The sequence below is a fragment of the Xyrauchen texanus genome, chromosome 38 (assembly GCF_025860055.1).
Source record: "Xyrauchen texanus isolate HMW12.3.18 chromosome 38, RBS_HiC_50CHRs, whole genome shotgun sequence".
NCBI classification, from domain to species: Eukaryota; Metazoa; Chordata; class Actinopteri; order Cypriniformes; family Catostomidae; genus Xyrauchen; species Xyrauchen texanus.
Window position 1 is genome coordinate 35,034,848 of NC_068313.1, and position 17,945 is coordinate 35,052,792.

Sequence of the window (17,945 nt, forward strand, 5' to 3'; positions counted from 1 at the left end):
AGCCCCATCTGGTGGTTCGAAGAAGTTGAGTACTGTCAACTGGAACTGTCATATCCTGCTGGAGATAGGAGGTAGGGGCGAGGAGGCTACCCACGTGCAGAATGGGACTCAACAGGTGGTGGTGGGGTGGTGGAGGTTGCCAAACAGCAATGTGATCAATTGTGAGCAGATTTATAAAGCAATGGCTTACATGTGATTGGCTAGGAGTTACCTAGCTAATGGTGCGATGTTCAGCTGCTAGTCTTCGCGCTAGATCTATGCTGCGCTTCCATTTACAGTGCTTGCAAGGCAGCACTGTTTTGATATTCCTCAAACATTCTGGTTGGGGTTTGTTCTAAAGTGTTAAACTGCTGCTTTTAATTCAGCCGAACCACTCTGCTCATCCAGCCAGCCAGCCAACATTGTCTTTTCCTCTCTCTCTCTCTCTCTCTCTCTCTCTCTCTCTCTCTCTCTCTCTCTCTCTCTCTCTCTCTCTCTCTCTCTCTCACACACACACACACACACACACACACACACACACACACACACACACAAACTGTGTGTGTTCTAAACATTTACAGCCACACACAAAGGTCATGATACACTCATCCATTTAATCCTTTCATCTTCACCTCCATCCACCTCCATTTCTCGTTGTGTCCCCCTGCATTTGACAACATATCATTCTCAAAATTTCTCCAGTCCTCCCCCTTTCATTAAATAGATCCCACCTTATTCTCCTCCCATTCTCATTCTATTTATCACTCTCTCTCGCTCTCTCCGTTCAAGCTCATTCAGAGATTGATTTAGCTCGGTGCTTTAAAGCGTTCAGATAAAGGTGTGTTCGGATGAAAGAAAAAAACCCACTCGGTATTCTCTTCTGTAGCCCAAGGAGTCGCGGAGGAAACGATTAACTTCACTCTCTCTCTCTCTCTCTCTCTCTTTCTCTCCATCTATCTCTGTTCAACACGCACACACACACACACAGCATTCCCAAAGCTGTCAGTATTCCGTGGCTGATGAGGGCTAAAAGAGCTGGAAGTCAGCCAAGGCAGAGATAACACACACACACACACACACACACACACACACACACACACACACACACACACACACACACACACACACACACACACACAGTGCTGCATCGGTACAGCAGCAGTTTCTGCAGACTCAGGCTGGACGTCCAGCACTCTAGAGCAGGAGGAGTTGATACCCAGCGGGAGAGAGGTTAACCTGAGATTGACTCTGCTTTGATAGTCCCTGTCTCAGTTCTGCACTGAGAACACACACAGTCAAAGGTTCTTCGGTGGTTCTTGGGATCAGCATAGAACCTTCTTCTTATCAAGAATTATTTTTGGCTATACATGGTTCTGAAGCTGATTGCGTCATTCATTTGAAGATGAAAACGTTCTTAATGTTCTTCAGATCAGTGTATTGGTTTCTGGGTTCTTTGGCGGGTGGACCACTTAACTGCACATTTTGGATGTCTCTCTTAGGGCAGGGCATTGATACATATTTCCCGATTTGAATCCAATGTAATTTGATTTGATTATATTCCCATTAATTTGGGTGTATTTCAGTTATAATGTGCATTTTGCTTACATATGAATGCAATATGATGATTCTCAGTACCACAAAATAATGCTAACTAATTTGAGTAAACATTGTTGCAAGTTCTCAAGTAATTATTTTAAGACAAGTAACAGTAATAAAGTAAGAACAAATATATAAATGACAAGCAATTGAACAAATAAAACCAATAGAACAGAGATACAAATGAAGAAGGCATTGTGTGTGGTTTTTAACAGCACTTTCAAGCATTTAAGTGAACATTCAGAATTTGAATAAAACTACTTAAATTACTGGTCATCAGGGCTGGACTGGTAATCTGGCATACCGGGGATTTTCCCGTTGGGCCAACTCACTTTGGGGCTGATCAGGGGCACACTGGCCATCAGGAGAACCGAGCGGGCCGGTGTGTCGGCCACGTAACGTGCTAAATGAGCTAAGCTAAAATGAGCCGCCGTGTTATGCAGAACGGACCACAAAACGACCCCGCGAATAGTACAAACATTTTTTTGTCAAGTTTAGGGCCAGTTGCATTGTAAAATCCCGGGCCGATTTCTCTTCCCAGTCCAGCCCTGCTTGTCATCACTGTGTTATTATATATTTATATTTAGCTGCCTCATACTCATCCTAATAGTACCAGTGATCTAGTTCTCTATACTGGCACCTGTCGTCATGGATGCATGAAGTTTGTTTGCTTCCTGCTGCCACTTCACACAGAAGCTGTCTCATACCACACCGCATAATGGACCTTCATGGATTCAGTCCAAATGGATTTTTGCATGTTGTTGCGCACTGCAACCGTACTGCCGGAAGCTCACTGGCAACTATGACCACCTTGAATTCACGCTTTGATGTATTTGCGTATATCTCAGGTTTTTTTTATCACTCCAGCAGGAACCCCTTGATTGAACATTTTGTCTTTCCACTTACAATCATCCTGATTGTCCTATCTAGTGGTTCACTCTCCTGCTGATCCATTGACAATCATCACTGTGGACTGTACTGTTTATTTGAGCTCTGTTGTTGTCTGTATTATGTATATTGTGTTTGTTGTTTTATTGTTTGGTTTGCTTGTTTTGTTTACATGCAATTCTTTGTTTGAGCATTTAATTTTGATCCATCCATCCATCCATCCATTCCATTCATATCCATCCATCCATCCGTCCATCTATCTATAATCCATCTATAATCCATCTATCCATCCATCCATCCATCCATCCATCCATCCATCCATCCATCTATCTATAATCCATCTATAATCCATCTATCCATCCATCCATCCATCCATCCATCCATCCATCCATCCATCCATCCATCCATACATCCGTCCATCTATCATCTAGCCATCCATCAATCTTTCCATCCATCCATCCATCCATCCATCCATCAATCCATCCATCCATCCATCCATCCATCTATCATCTATCTATCCATCCATCCATCTATCATCTAGCCATCCATCAATCTTTCCATCCATCCATCCATCCATCCATCCATCCATCCATCTATCCATCTATCTATCATCTATCCATCTATCTATAATCCATCTATAATCCATCTATCATCCATCCATCCATCCATCCATCCATCCATCCATCTATCATCTAGCCATCCATCAATCTTTCCATCCATCCATCTATCATCTATCTATCCATCCATCCATCCATCCATCCATCCATCTATCATCTAGCCATCCATCAATCTTTCCATCCATCCATCTATCATCTATCTATCCATCCATCCATCCATCCGTCCATCTATCATCTAGCCATCCATCCATCCAATGTTAGAATTGTTATAACTCACTAGATTCTTCATCTCATGTGAGTGTGCATCATTTTAGACATATTTCTCAAAAGAACTATTCATGTCTTAATGTGTAAAACATTTTCAATTAGCAAAAACTTACTGAGTGCACCTTTAAAGCTACTAAAGTTATCCAGACAAGATCATAATTTTTTCTAGTTAATGTTTGATTATTAACGACAAACTAGACAGCAGCAGATCTGTTAGACTGCATTTACACTTCAAGCATGGGCGAGTCTAAAGCCTAAATTATACTTTGGTTTTGACGTGAATGGTTGGCGTCAGCACACAGTGGAATGCTAGCCTTTCAAAATGCACTTCATTTGACTGTGCACGCAAACACAAGCGGTTGGTGCGTGCGCGCTACGAGATACTGGACAATTTCTCTCCAGGAGTTTAGACCCATAAAAATGTCTCCATATTCCTTCAGACTCGAGTTACACAAATGCAGGTATCTCCTGGCATCCTCACACTTACACTCTTGACGTGCACATCCACTGTTGTTGTTTCTACTTTCGTCTCTTGGTGTGTAGTGGCGATTACATCTAGTGCATTTCTTTAACAGCAACAGCTCAATTATGAATGTTGCCACCGTGTGGACCCACTTATTCAGTGGTTCTCAAATTGTTTCAGTTCAAACCCCCCTTCACCTTTTTACTTAAAAAAATAACGTAATGTCACGATTGTTTTTAAAATACAATGAAAACTGAAAGGAAAGTTACACTCTTCACACACACACACACACACACAAAACGATATAGATTGTGAGCTTTTGTCAACAGGTTGTTCTGTTGCGGCTGTGGCTCAGGTGGTTGAGCGGGTCGGCCACTAATCACAGGGTTGGTGGTTTGATTCCCGGCCCACATGACTCCACATGGGGAAGACACTGAACCCCAAGTTGCTCCCAATGGCAGGCTAGCACCTTGCATGGCAGGTCTGCTGTCATTGGTGTGTGAGCGCTTTGAATACCGCTAAGGTTAAAAAGGCGCTATAGAAGTGCAGACTATTTACCATTGCCATTTACACTCATGAATAATGCCTATATACTTTCAAAACATAAAAACAAAAATATTATGAATAAAAAGTCGGTTTGGCAGCTTGGTTTCAACTTTTTGCACTGAGAAGGAAGTTTTGAGTTCTGAAACTTACAGTTTGTTTTTATAGTACCATTACTTCTGTTTGAATTCGTCACAAGGGCACTTTTTGTCTATACATTTTAATATTCTAGGGTAGTGGTTCCCAACCCTAGTCCTGGAGTACCCCCAACAATGCATGTTGTGGATGTCTCCCTTATCTAACACACCTGACTCAACTCATCAGCTCATTAGTAGAGGCTCCATGAGCAGAATTGGGTGTGTCAAATAACGGAGACATCCCAAATGTGCAGTGTTTGGGGGTACTCCGGGACCAGGGTCGGAACCACTGTTCTACTGGCATTATTAGTGCATTTTTGCTCCGAATTGCTAAAATAATGACTGGTTCAAACCGGTTTCCCAAACACTCATTCCGCAGCACTCCCCATCTGACACTGACAAGACAAACAGATAGTCCCGTCCTAATCTCAAGCCATTGGTTGAGTCAGAAGTTGCCATGTCAGGCACTCATTGTCACTCAAACAAGTCAAACAACCACTTGCGTGCTACCTATAGTTGACTGTGCACATTAAAAGCGCTGTTTCAGACCACACTCAGTTCAGTTCGTCTGTTCCAACACACACATCTATGACTGACATGTCACTCACAGGCATTGGTGACAGCAAAGCTGTTGGCAGTCTCGATGTTGTCGACATGTGGAACCAGGTTGAAGGGAGCTTCCGTGGCATTCGGACTTGTGTTGTGTAGGAATATGGCCAAGCGGAAAGCTGTATATTCTTGATCCGTGTTTCTTATAAACAACCCACCTGGAAGAGAGAAGGAAAGAGAAAGTAATGACAAAGAGGAAAGATGCATCTTAAAGGAACAGAGTACCCAAAAACATTTAGATTCACACACTGATATGGTCTCAGACCTGACTTTTCTTCCTCTTCACTTAAGCGCTGACATTTCATTCAGTTTTATGTTCATTCAAATATGACAAGTCAAGATGTGCCACACTAGGTTTGGCATGAATTGTAAGGCGATGTATTTTACCACATTTCCAAGCTTGTTTGAGAGCGATCAAATTGAGCGGTAGCTCGACTGATGGAGCATTGCACCTGCGATTCAAAAGACCGGCGTAGGAGTCCTGAAGAGCACGAGTCGACACGTGAGCTGATGAAGCACCACAAAAGAACGTGGTTGTGTTTTTCAGCTCACATTTGCCCATTCGGAGTGGGTCGAGCAGGACTGGTTACAGTGGTGCCATGACCCGGATGGGAGTGAAGTTTATGGGGGTGAGTGTAACAGGAGCCAGCTGGTATGTGATAGCTGTGTGGTATGTGTAAACCTCACTCCCCTGGCCTCAAGAGGCGTAATAGTGACTGACGCTAGATTCTGTACCCTTTAGCCTCTTCATTAGCATGCCCGCCTCCCGTGCTGGCTGATGCCCGCTCGGAGCAGGTCGAGCAAGACCGGTTACACACGGAAGAAAGAAAGTCATACAAGTTTAACAGCAAATAAGGGTGGGATAATGATGCACACTTTTGTCGTTTTTGGGTGAACTATCCCTTTAAGCATTGCAATTATCTGTGTGAAAAATCAGCCTTGTTGTACTAGTCTGTACTTGGCAGGGACGATGTCACGTTATCCTTCATCATATCCCCCCAATTTTCCTCTTTTTATGCTTTTTGATGGACGTTTTGGCTAAACTGCAGTGATAGATCCCATAATGTGCTTTTATTTACAAACAACACAAGCATTGTGCATTGCATTGCAGTGATATGTAAATGTTGTTAGGCACTGCATGTGTGTCCATGCGCATACGTGGTATGTGTGCATCTCGGTCTCTTTCTCAGTGTGTGTGTGTGTGTGTGTGTGTGTGTTTGAGTGTGTCCGTATTTAGTGTATTAACTTTATCGGCAGTGCTGTCAAAGGCGCGCGAGTCAGCGGCCGCATCTCATCATGGCGCGAGACTCTCCATCTCAATGAGCAATGCGGTGGCTGCACACACACACACACACACACACACACACACACACACACACATAACAAAGACAACAGTGTGTGTAAGAAAGAGAGGGTTGGACGGACATGTATTGTCAGACACAGAGCTCTGATTCCAATCAAATGGGAAACTTTGCACTCTAAAGGATGAGGGAATTCCACTCCACATCAAACCAGTATTGTAAAACAGCTCAAGAGAGACAGAATACTGCAGTGATGCTCTAAACAGGAGGAAAAGGTTGAAAGGCGCGCGCACGCATGCATGTAGTATACATCACTACACTTAGAGCAAAGTCTTCTCCATTTACACTCACCCTTATTATGTGGACCACAGTCACACACTCTTGCTTAATGACAACTATAAACCCTTGAAAACATAATACCAACCTAACACTTCCAATCTTAAGTGCAAAGAGAATCAACAATTAATGCTATAATCGTGCATGCACAAATGCAATAGTTATTCTTTGTGCACATGGTTTAAAATGTGTAAAAGCATACTTTTGTTTATCTAGTTTGTCTATTTGTTGCATCTTGTTTATAATTCAGGTTTTTCTAATGTCCTCTCTTAAGTGTATTATATGTAGTGAGCTCTGTGTTCTGTACAGTCTAGATTGTCTGGCTACTGATGCACCCCAATTTCTCACATGGGATCAATAAAGAAGGCTACCCAACTAAATATCTATATATCTATCAATATAGCCACAGTCTTGGTTCCTCGGCTTGTAAACAGTAGCAGACCACTTTTAGATGATTAACCGGACTGTTTTATGTTCTATCAGTATACGTCTTGTAGAAGTTAAGAGTGTTAAAGACAGTACAAACACAAAAGTACCATTTCAGCATGAAAGTTTTTATTTTTATGTAGATAGAGCCTATTATAGTTGAACCTGAACTTATCAAGAACCTTTACATTTTTGTAGTCAAAAGTGTATACTGTATTTGTGCAGTATGGTGTATTTATGTTGTATATTAGGATGTAGATTGTATATTCCTTCACATTATCTATCTATCTATCTATCTATCTATCTATCTATCTATCTATCTATCTATCTATCTATCTATCTATCTATCTATCTATCTATCTATCTATCTATCTGTCTGTCTGTCTGTCTGTCTGTCTGTCTGTCTGTCTGTCTGTCTGTCTGTCTGTCTATCTGTTTATCTATCTGTTTATCTATCTGTTTATCTATCTATCTATCTATCTATCTATCTATCTGTCTGTCTGTCTATCTATCTATCTATCTGTCTGTCTGTCTGTCTGTCTGTCTGTCTGTCTGTCTGTCTATCTATCTGTTTATCTGTCTATCTGTCTGTCTATCTGTTTATCTGTCTATCTGTCTATCTATCTATCTATCTATCTATCTATCTATCTATCTATCTATCTATCTGTCTGTCTGTCTGTCTGTCTGTCTGTCTGTCTGTCTGTCTGTCTATCTGTCTATCTGTCTATCTATCTGTTTATCTGTCTATCTGTCTATCTGTCTATCTATCTGTCTATCTGTCTGTCTGTCTGTCTGTCTGTCTGTCTGTCTGTCTAGTCTATCTATCTATCTATCTATCTGTCTGTCTGTCTGTCTGTCTGTCTGTCTATCTGTCTATATCTAATGTTAGAATTGTTGTAACTCACCGATTTGGACACTGCTTGGAAAAGCCCCTTCACTAAGTCCCCACAGCAGCGGAATCAGCAGCAGGATCCGCATTCTGCCCGAATCAGAACCCGTCCGGACACATGGATAGATGGACGGCTGGAGACGAGAGAGTGTGATGGAACCGAAATGAGAAGAAATAAATGAAAATTCTCGCCGAGGGAGTTTCAACAATCCATCCTACTAGGCAAGCCGTCTGTCTCTCCTCAGTATCCACTGGAAAGAGAAGAGAAGAATCTGTCCGAATAGCTTGAACGCTATGAGAGAGAGAGAGAGAGAGAGAGAGAGAGAGAGAGAGAGAGAGAGCGAGCTGCTATCTGCTCTCTCTCTCTCTCTCTCTCTCTCTCTCTCTCTCTCTCTCTCTCTCTCTTGGCGCTCTTTGGCTCTGAGGTCTTGAGCTTTTCTTTATTAGCCATGAGCCGTTTCACCAAATTATCTGAATGAATCATTTGCGAATAGTTGTCAATCAAGAAATCACAAACGTCTGGAAAAATGCTGGTAAAGTCACAGAAATTCATTGATGGAAAAGAGAACAGTGGCATGTAATGCTCAGAACCGGACAGAATAGATTACAATAGATCAAAGTGAAAAAGTAGCGTAGAGTAAAACGGAACAATAGAATAGAACGTGAATGTGTAACTGCTACTTTGAATTGAAAGTTCACACAAATGAAAATTCAGCCATCACTTACTCACCATCATGTTGTTCCAAACTTGTATGACTGTTCCATTGGAAGAAAAAAATAATAATTATATATATAATTTCGACATTATTTATTTATATATATATATAATGTAGAAAAAGCTATTTAAATAGATAATAATTCACAAAAAATTATATATATATATATATAATTTTTTTTTGTGTGAATAATTATCTCTTTAAATAGTTTTTCTACATTATATATATATATATATATATATATATATATATATATATATATATATATATATATAATTTTTATTTATTTTTTGTGAATTATTATCTCTTTAAATAGTTTTTTCTACGTTATATATAATATATATATAATTTTTATTTATTTTTTGTGAATTATTATCTCTTTAAATAGTTTTTTCTACGTTATATATATATATATATATATATATATATATATAATTTTTTTGTGTGAATAATTATCTCTTTAAATAGTTTTTCTACATTATATATATATATATATATATATATATATATATAATTTTTTTTTGTGTGAATTATTATCTCTTTAAATAGCTTTTCTACGTTATATATATATATTTTTTTTTTTTTTTGTGAATTATTATTTCTTTAAATAGTTTTTTCTACATTATGTGACCCTCAAAAGTATATGGCTGGAGCAATTTTAATCAAGGTGATCAGTAATATGAAATAATAGGTTATTTTGACCTGAATAAAACCAGTTAATTTAACCAGTTATGAAGCTATGCAGATTGCATAGAAATATATGCATAGAATAGCAAACTTTACCATATTATTATTATTATTATTATTATTATTATTATTATTATTATTATTATTTAACATTTTATTACATTTACAAACACATCAGACACCACAATGACAGTTCAATGCACTAATTACAGTTCGACCACTGCACACTACAATACAAATAAAGTACGGTGGGAAATAATTGTGTTCAGATGGTTGGTGCACAGCAGGCACAGAGGTGCCCCTCATGTCGCGCTCTGACATCAGCGTAATTACGCACAGGACCCATAAATCCACCACGCTTTTCTTTATTCCGCAGTAAACTTGATCAGAATCTCCTCCTCGCATACCTTTCTATAAACCTTTCTTCCGTCCCTTAACTAGCCTACTTATATTCTCCGCTTACTGTAATATACGAGCTGCTGTTTCATTGCTTTATGACATTTGGCACGTTCCTGCGGCGCGTTACTGCGCAAGAGAAACGGGGTCTCCACGGGACACGTCAGGCGCAGCTGTGCCATATTGCCCATTCATAATCATTACGTCCTCCAGTCGCGCTGACAGACGGATCACGGAGGCTCAGGGAGACATAAAGGACAGAATCATGTCTGTTGAACAGTTCGAGAGATGACTAGAATATGGCAAATGTCTTCTTAAATCTCGAAGAGTTCACAGTTTTGCGCGTTTTGTGTAGCGGAAATGTCGCTGTCCGTGGTGCTGAATGTTGAGCAAACAAGTTACCCTTTAGATCCACGTCAAAATCCACATGTTGTTAAGAGAACAGGAAGTTGGAAAAGAAATATAGGCCTAAAGTACATGAAAAACTTTGATTGCAAATATGCAATATACCCAGCAAACACAGAACGTTCCCCAAACTACAGTGTTTGGTTCACATGGTTTATTCGTTCCTATAATTCAACGCTCAAAACAAATATAAGACATATTATATATTGTTATAATCTGGGTTCAATACAAGTTCAGCTCAACTGACATCATTTGTGGCATAATATTAATTACTCATCCTTCCTTTTCTTTAAAAAAAAAGGAAAAATGTGTGTTCCAGTGAGGCGCTTACAATGGAAGTGAATGGGGCCCATTTTTGAGTATAGCCACAAGACATAAATAATGTGCGTGTAAACATGATTTTAGTGTGATAATATCACTTAAAACCCTTTCCTTTGTAAAGTTATAGACAATTTTACAAATTCATTGCTATGATGATGTAATGTCAACAAACACTAAAACCCTAAAAACACTGTTTAGACATCTTAACAGCTCAAATAATACAAGAGTCTAACAAAAGTTGTAAGTTGCTGTAAGTGCTTTTATAAAATCACAAGCTTCACATTTCTGCATTTAAACCCTCCAAAAATGCTCGCAGTAGTTTGAGGATGTTTTCTCAGCTTGTATTCATCTCGTGTTCTTAGCACGCAGGGTGCTGGAAGGCTAGCATGCAGAATCTGGGCACTCATCTGTTTCTTAATGATATGCCAATGATGTTAGCGTACTGCTAGCATGAATATGAGTCTGTAAGTAGATATATCAATATACCCTTAAGGGCTGAAGTGCTTAACAGCTGAAATATATAACTCAGCTGCAAGTCCACATGTCCTCCGATGATCCAGTTTAAAGTGTCCCTGACTGTGATAGTGGCTTTTATTTTGGCTGAATGTCGGTGTTGATCTGTCTTTTGATCTGTATTCAATTAGGAATGTCACAATTCCAAACTTCCTGCTTGGGAAAGTGAAACAGAATAAAACTTAAAGTCGGACTTCCAACTTGGAAACTCGTGAGGAAATTTCCTTTTAAGTAGATTCAAGTAGGAACTGCATTTCAAAGATGGTGGCTGAGTGGTCTGACTCGCTTTGAAAGGAACTTTGGCATTGCACAGCATCATTTATCCTCTGCTATTTGGTTGCTGTGAGACTTCTCCATTGACGATCGAACACCTGCTAGCTAACAGTGTCACGGCCTGTCATCTGGTCAAGTTGGGTTTCTGTCTGACGGGACCATGGCATTATCGTCTCCCGTCTGTCTTGTGTTTCTGCATGTGCGAGTTACCGCCCTGCACCCTCCGGTGATGTCACGGTCCTATCACGGTCCTGTCACCTTGTCAGGTTGAGTTTTTGTCTGACAAGGACCGTGGCATCATCATTCCCTGTTTGTTTTGGTCAAGGCGTGTTTACGTTTTGCCCTCATGTGTTTCAGGTGCCGCTGCCACGCGGAATCAGCGTTTCCATGGGAACCCTGATTGTTTCCATGGGAATGCTGAACATGACAACTTTCAGCTGCTAGCGGCACCTGCCTCTTGTTTGTTTCCTGCTTACTGAAATCCCCTCGTGTCATGTCCGACACTGGATCGTTCAATGTGGTTCTACGTTGAATGTAGTCTAGCCTATGCTCAATGTGTGTGCTGTAAAGCAAATAACCTTGCTCTCGTTTATTTGGTGCTGTATTAATTGGCTGCCTGTCTCTGCCCACGTGTCGGGAGTGTGGTTACCATCCAGCTTGCTGTACATTTGTTTCTCTGCGCTCACAAAGCTTTGACAGAGGATTCCTCGTAGCAGCAGCCGGTGCTGAGATCGCCAGTCTTCGCCAGCGCAGCTCAAGTTGACGTTTATTGTTGTGAATAAATCCTTTGAACTGTTCCTCTGTAGTTGCAAAGAGCCGTTCAGCCATGACGTCAATTTGTAGGCGAACACAGAAGGCTAATTCGCCATGGTTTCCATGATGTATTTTTAATATATCATCCTCCGAGCACCAGGCAGTGGAATGTCTTTATGAATGGAAGTCAGAGGAATCAAGTGGGAATATCCCACATCCAACTTTGCATGCAAAATTAGGCACAAAGCCACGTAGACCACACACATACATAAAAGCACACACAGGCGGGAAAAACTCTGGCATGTCCAAGGATGCCACGTAAAAACGTTGCCTGAGTAAGTGCAGGTGCTCATGAATATTCAGCGTACGGAGAGAATGTGCCACTGTCTCAACATACACCATTAGAATGTGTTTCTGTGTGTCTCAAAGCAACATAGTAGTTTCTTAAAGGCAAACCTCATCAGTTACACATTATCACAATATTGGAATGTGTTCATAATAAATGCTGGAATATTTTAGTGCTAAAAATGCTTTTAAGGCTACACATCTTTTTGGTATGCTTTATTCTAATTGGTCAATCATGACATCCTGTGCTCAAATAGTTTTTATAAGTGATTAAGCAGGTATTCGGATGTGGTGTTGTTCTAGTACTGAAACATACAATGTTGGTTCAATTTATTGACAGCATTTGAAATTTAAACCCTTTAAAGTTGCTTTTTAATATTTAGAACTATTAAGTATGTGTTTGGGTCAATGGGTAAACCAAATGATTGTGTATGAACGATAAGTTTTAGTGTTAAAGTCCTTGAAGTCATCCAGAATTAACTGAGGAAACACACGTAGATGCATTGTCCTTTGATTTTGGCTGATATACAGTAGGTATCATTCAGTGAGGCGCATCGCAGTCTGGCTGGAAGCTTCCCATCCATCCATCCATCCAACTTCAACCGCTTATCCGAAGTCGGGTCGCGGGGGCAGCTGCTCCAGCAGGGGGCCCCAAACTTCCCTATCCCGAGCCACATTAACCAGTTCTGACTGGGGGACCCTGAGGCGTTCCCAGGCCAGTGTGGAGATGTAATCTCTCCACCTAATCCTGGGTCTTCCCCAAGGCCTCCTCCAAGCTGGACGTGCCTGAAACACCTCCCTAGGGAGGCGGCTAGGGGGCATCCTTACCAGATGCCCAAACCACCTCAACTGACTCCTTTCGACGCAAAGGAGCAGCGGCTCTACTCCGAGCTCCTCACGGATGACTGAGCTCCTCACCCTATCTCTAAGGGAGAACTCATATCACGTTTACTCATATCAATCCGGGTGGTGGAGGACATGTTTTGGTTGCCTCCGCTTCTGAGACCGTCAATCCGCGCATCTTATCACGTGACTCGTTGTGCATGACACCGCGGAGACTCACAGCATGTGGAGGCTCATGCTACTCTCCACGATCCACACACAACTCACCACACGCCCCATTGAGAGCGAGAACCACTAATCACCACCACGAGGAGGTTACCCCATGTGACTCTACCCTCCCTAGCAACCGGGCCAATTTGGTTGCTTAGGAGACCTGGCTGGAGTCACTCAGCACACCCTGGATTGAACTCGCAACTCCAGCGGTGATAGTCAGCATCAGTACTCGCTACTCACTGAGACATTAATTTTTTAATATTTTCTTTAATACTACTTACATTAACACATTAAAATGAATGCAAAGGTTGATTTCACATAGTAACTATGTTTTTTGGCAGAAACTATAGTTTTAATGCAATTAACCATGGTGTTATTACAGTAATATGGTGGTTATACAGTAACCATGATTCATTTTGTGGTTACTATAATTTTACTACAAAATACCATGGTGAAACTATGGTTACCGTTGGGAAGGCCAAGCTTAGGTTTAGGGATAGGGGTTGTTGTAGAGTGTCTGTTGGACTCTAAATAAACACAAATAGTGATGCCCATAAACTGTATGTTATTATTTGTATCTTATGTTAGTATTTGTATAGTATTACAGTATCTGCCACTGGGTGCAAATATCATCTGCCATAATAATAATGATCATCTGAAAAGTGGGGGGAGTGGGGGGTTTACAGATCATGTAATACAAGGCTGATTTCCATGGGGGCAGAAAGAGAGATTGTTTAATGAGCAGGATTTGCCACGAACAGTTTTCGGTAATTGCAACTTGCTCCCTGGAAGACTGGAACATTGAGAGACTGAGTAGAGAGAGAACATGCTAACATCGTTTTTCTGTCTCTTTAAGACAGCTGAGCAATACAGTCAGCAACATTTTACTCAGAGAACTCAAACGTGTGGGATTAGCATGCGTAAAATATGAATGAGTAAAAATACAGCATTAATATGTGGAATCTGCAGTCTGGAATTCTGCCAGGGTGTAACTGTATTTTAAGGCAGAGTCTATTATATGCTATTTTTATATATTGACAGATACTCTTACAGTAGGATTCAGGAGTGGGATTCAAACCCAGATCTCCAGCATGACAACACATACACATACAGTACTGTTGTTACGCCCAGAGCTACTACAGCTGCACATGGGGCGTGCAGTTTGTCCTAAAATCCTGTGTCCCGTTTCCACCAGACTATTGGAGTGCAAAAAGTCACTTAGTTATCCAATCTCTTAATCCACTAAATGTCTAACCCGTTAATCAGTTTCATGTCTCAGCCTCATCGTGAAAAATTCAAATTTGCCTGCCATTATTTGATCAGAGTTTGACCCCAAATAAACCTGTCGTCGCTGTCTTGAGTTTGGTCTGAGCAGTGGTGGGTGGAGTTATTTTAAATAGCCTCGGCCAACATGATGGGCTATTTGCACTTAGTGTAAATAGACACTCCGGTATCTTAATGGTCCATATCTGTGGAAGGAGTTGTTACACAAAAACGATTTGTTTCCTGCCCAATACGTGGATCAAGAATTGGTTGGTTTTGTTATATTTCAAACTCGATACTGAAAGAGATGTGGACTGACAAATTGCTTGTGGTCTAGTTTGTTGCTTGAAAATGGTTTGTTGCTTAACCAATCAAATGGAAAGAGTTTGACAGATTGAGGCCACGTTCACACTTATAAATTGTTCCCTAACATTGTTTTCTAAAATATGCTGTAATGCAGTGCATTTTCTAAATGCTTTATTTCCGGTGGAAGAAAATGCCATTCTTGTGTGAATGAGAGGTGTAAACAGTGAATTCAATTCATTTTGAAATGGAAATCACAGACAGATGGACAGACGGACGGACAGACAGACAGACAGACAGACGGACGGACGGACGGATGGATGGATGGATGGATAGACAGACAGACAGACAGACAGACAGACAGATAGATGGATGGATGGATGGATGGATAGAGAAAGAGACAGACAGACAGATATATGGATGGATGGATGGATGGATGGATGGATGGATGGATGGATGGATGGATGGATGGATGGATAGAGAGAGAGAGACAGACAGACAGACAGACAGACAGATAGATGGATGGATGGATGGATGGATGGATGGATGGATGGATGGATGGATGGATAGAGAGAGACAGACAGACAGACAGATAGCCAGATAGATAGATGGATGGATGGATGGATGGATGGATGGATGGAGAGAGACAGACAGACAGACAGATAGATGGATGGATGGATGGATGGATGGATGGATGGATAGAGAGAGACAGACAGACAGACAGACAGATGGATGGATGGATAGAGAGAGAGAGACAGACAGACAGACAGATAGATGGATGGATAGAGAAAGAGAGACAGACAGACAGATAGATAGATGGATGGCTGGATGGATGGAGAGAGAGACAGACAGACAGATAGATGTATGGATGGATGGATAGAGAGAGAGAGAGACAGACAGACAGATAGATGGATGGATGGATGGATGGAGAGAGAGAGAGAGACAGACAGACAGACAGACAGATGGATGGATAGAGAGAGACAGACAGACAGACAGATAGCCAGATAGATAGATGGATGGATGGATGGATGGATGGATGGATGGATGGATGGAGAGAGACAGACAGACAGACAGACGGATGGATGGATGGATGGATGGATGGATGGATGGATAGAGAGACAGACAGACAGACAGACAGATAGATGGATGGATGGATGGATAGAAAGAGACAGACAGACAGACAGACAGACAGACGGATGGATGGATGGATGGATGGATGGATGGATGGATGGATGGATGGATGGATGGATGGATGGATGGATGGATGGATGGATGGAGAGACAGACAGACAGACAAATAGATGTATGGATGGATGGATGGATGGATAGAGAGAGAGAGACAGACAGACAGACAGACAGACAGACAGACGGATGGATGGATGGATGGATGGATGGATAGAGAGACAGACAGACAGACAGATAGATGTATGGATGGATACAGACAGACAGACAGACAGACAGACAGACAGACAGATAGATAGATAGATAGATAGATCGATAGATCGATAGATCGATAGATAGATAGATAGATAGATAGATAGATAGATAGATAGATAGATAGATAGATAGAAAATGCATGTAGTGTGTGAAAATAAACAATGCTATCAATGGCACAATTAATTCTTACTGAATTACTTTCATTGTGTTTTTTTCATGTTGTTATTCATCTTTAATACATCAAGCTGAAAGCCCCTTCCGACCAGCTCAGTTTTAAATATTCACAATGAAGCCAAAGCCATAGAGGAGATGAGGAAGAAGGGAAGAAAGGAAGAAGGGATGAAGGGCAGATGAATAATTGATTGGCGTTTGGCAACCCAAGGCTCAAGCATGCTGTGCCATTCAGTGATGCATCATGGGAAACTCCCTGTGTTCCGTACTGTATTATGGGCATTTTGGATTCTCCATGACGACCAGATAAACTTTTCAAAACAAGTAAAACAAAACAGTGCATTTCCGGGTGTTGACAATCATTCCCGCGGTCTGCAGCGGCTGTTAAATGTTCTGAGATGGCTATGAACGCTGCTGCGTGCACATGACTCTGATTAGTTGTTTTATGGACTTAATAAAGATGTGATTCTTGAAACGGCTCCAGTTTAATAAGAGCCTTACAGAATGATATGCTGGAAGCTTGAGAACACATACTGTACACTGAGGATGTGTTTGTGTGATTAGTAAAATATCTGGTAGTGTTTACAAAGGCTTAGACATCTGTGAAGTGAAGAATGAATAGAAATATGAGTCTTGTTCTCTCTCTCTCTCTCTCTCTCTCTCTCCCTCTCTCCCTCAGTGCAGCACACATCAGCACATCAGACACACAGACAGGCAGGCAGACAGGCAGCAGCCCCTCCCAGCTCCTATCCCAGTTGTGTTTTTCTTGGCCTGTGTGGAGGTGAGTGGTGATGAACAAAAGACTAAGCTACCAGTTCCTCGACTTTACAGCAAATTAGCCAAAAGCCAAATATAGTTCACCCTGTGTCTTGCTAACCTGCATGACTCATGAGCTACTAGCTAATGTAATAAGTTAGCAAAAATTTAGCTAAGGCAGTATATCATGGCCATACAGCCTAATGTACTGTACTTAATGGAGACACTACAGGTGAATACAGTAACATTTGGGTCTAATAACGTCATCCAAATCGTTGCCACATTGATATGCAAATTAGACTAACTAATTAAAATGCACTAATTTGCATACATTTGACAAGGCTCAGGCGGTAGAGCGGGTCAGCTGCTAATCGCAGGGTTGGCGATTTGCAACTCCACATGCCGAAGTGTCCTCGGGCCAGACACTGAACCCCAAGTTGCTCCCAATGTCAGGCTAGCACCTTGCATGGCAGCTCTGCCGTCGTGTGTGTGTGAATGGG

General features: G+C 41.3%; 1 protein-coding gene across 4 annotated transcripts in view; it reads right to left on the reverse strand.

Moving 5' to 3' along the window:
* The window catches only part of LOC127631633 (glutamate receptor 4-like), a 117,435-nt gene extending 109,147 nt beyond the window's left edge, over positions 1–8,288 (reverse strand). For all 4 annotated transcript variants that reach the window (XM_052109904.1, XM_052109903.1, XM_052109906.1 and 1 more), the window contains exons 1-2: positions 8,068–8,288; positions 5,099–5,257 (exon numbers count right to left, since the gene is read on the reverse strand). In XM_052109904.1, the coding sequence (XP_051965864.1) occupies positions 5,099–5,257; positions 8,068–8,140 (232 nt within the window). In that variant the 5' untranslated portion in view covers positions 8,141–8,288. The remainder of the gene's footprint in view (positions 1–5,098; positions 5,258–8,067) is intronic.
* Between the last annotated feature and the right edge of the window lie 9,657 nt (positions 8,289–17,945).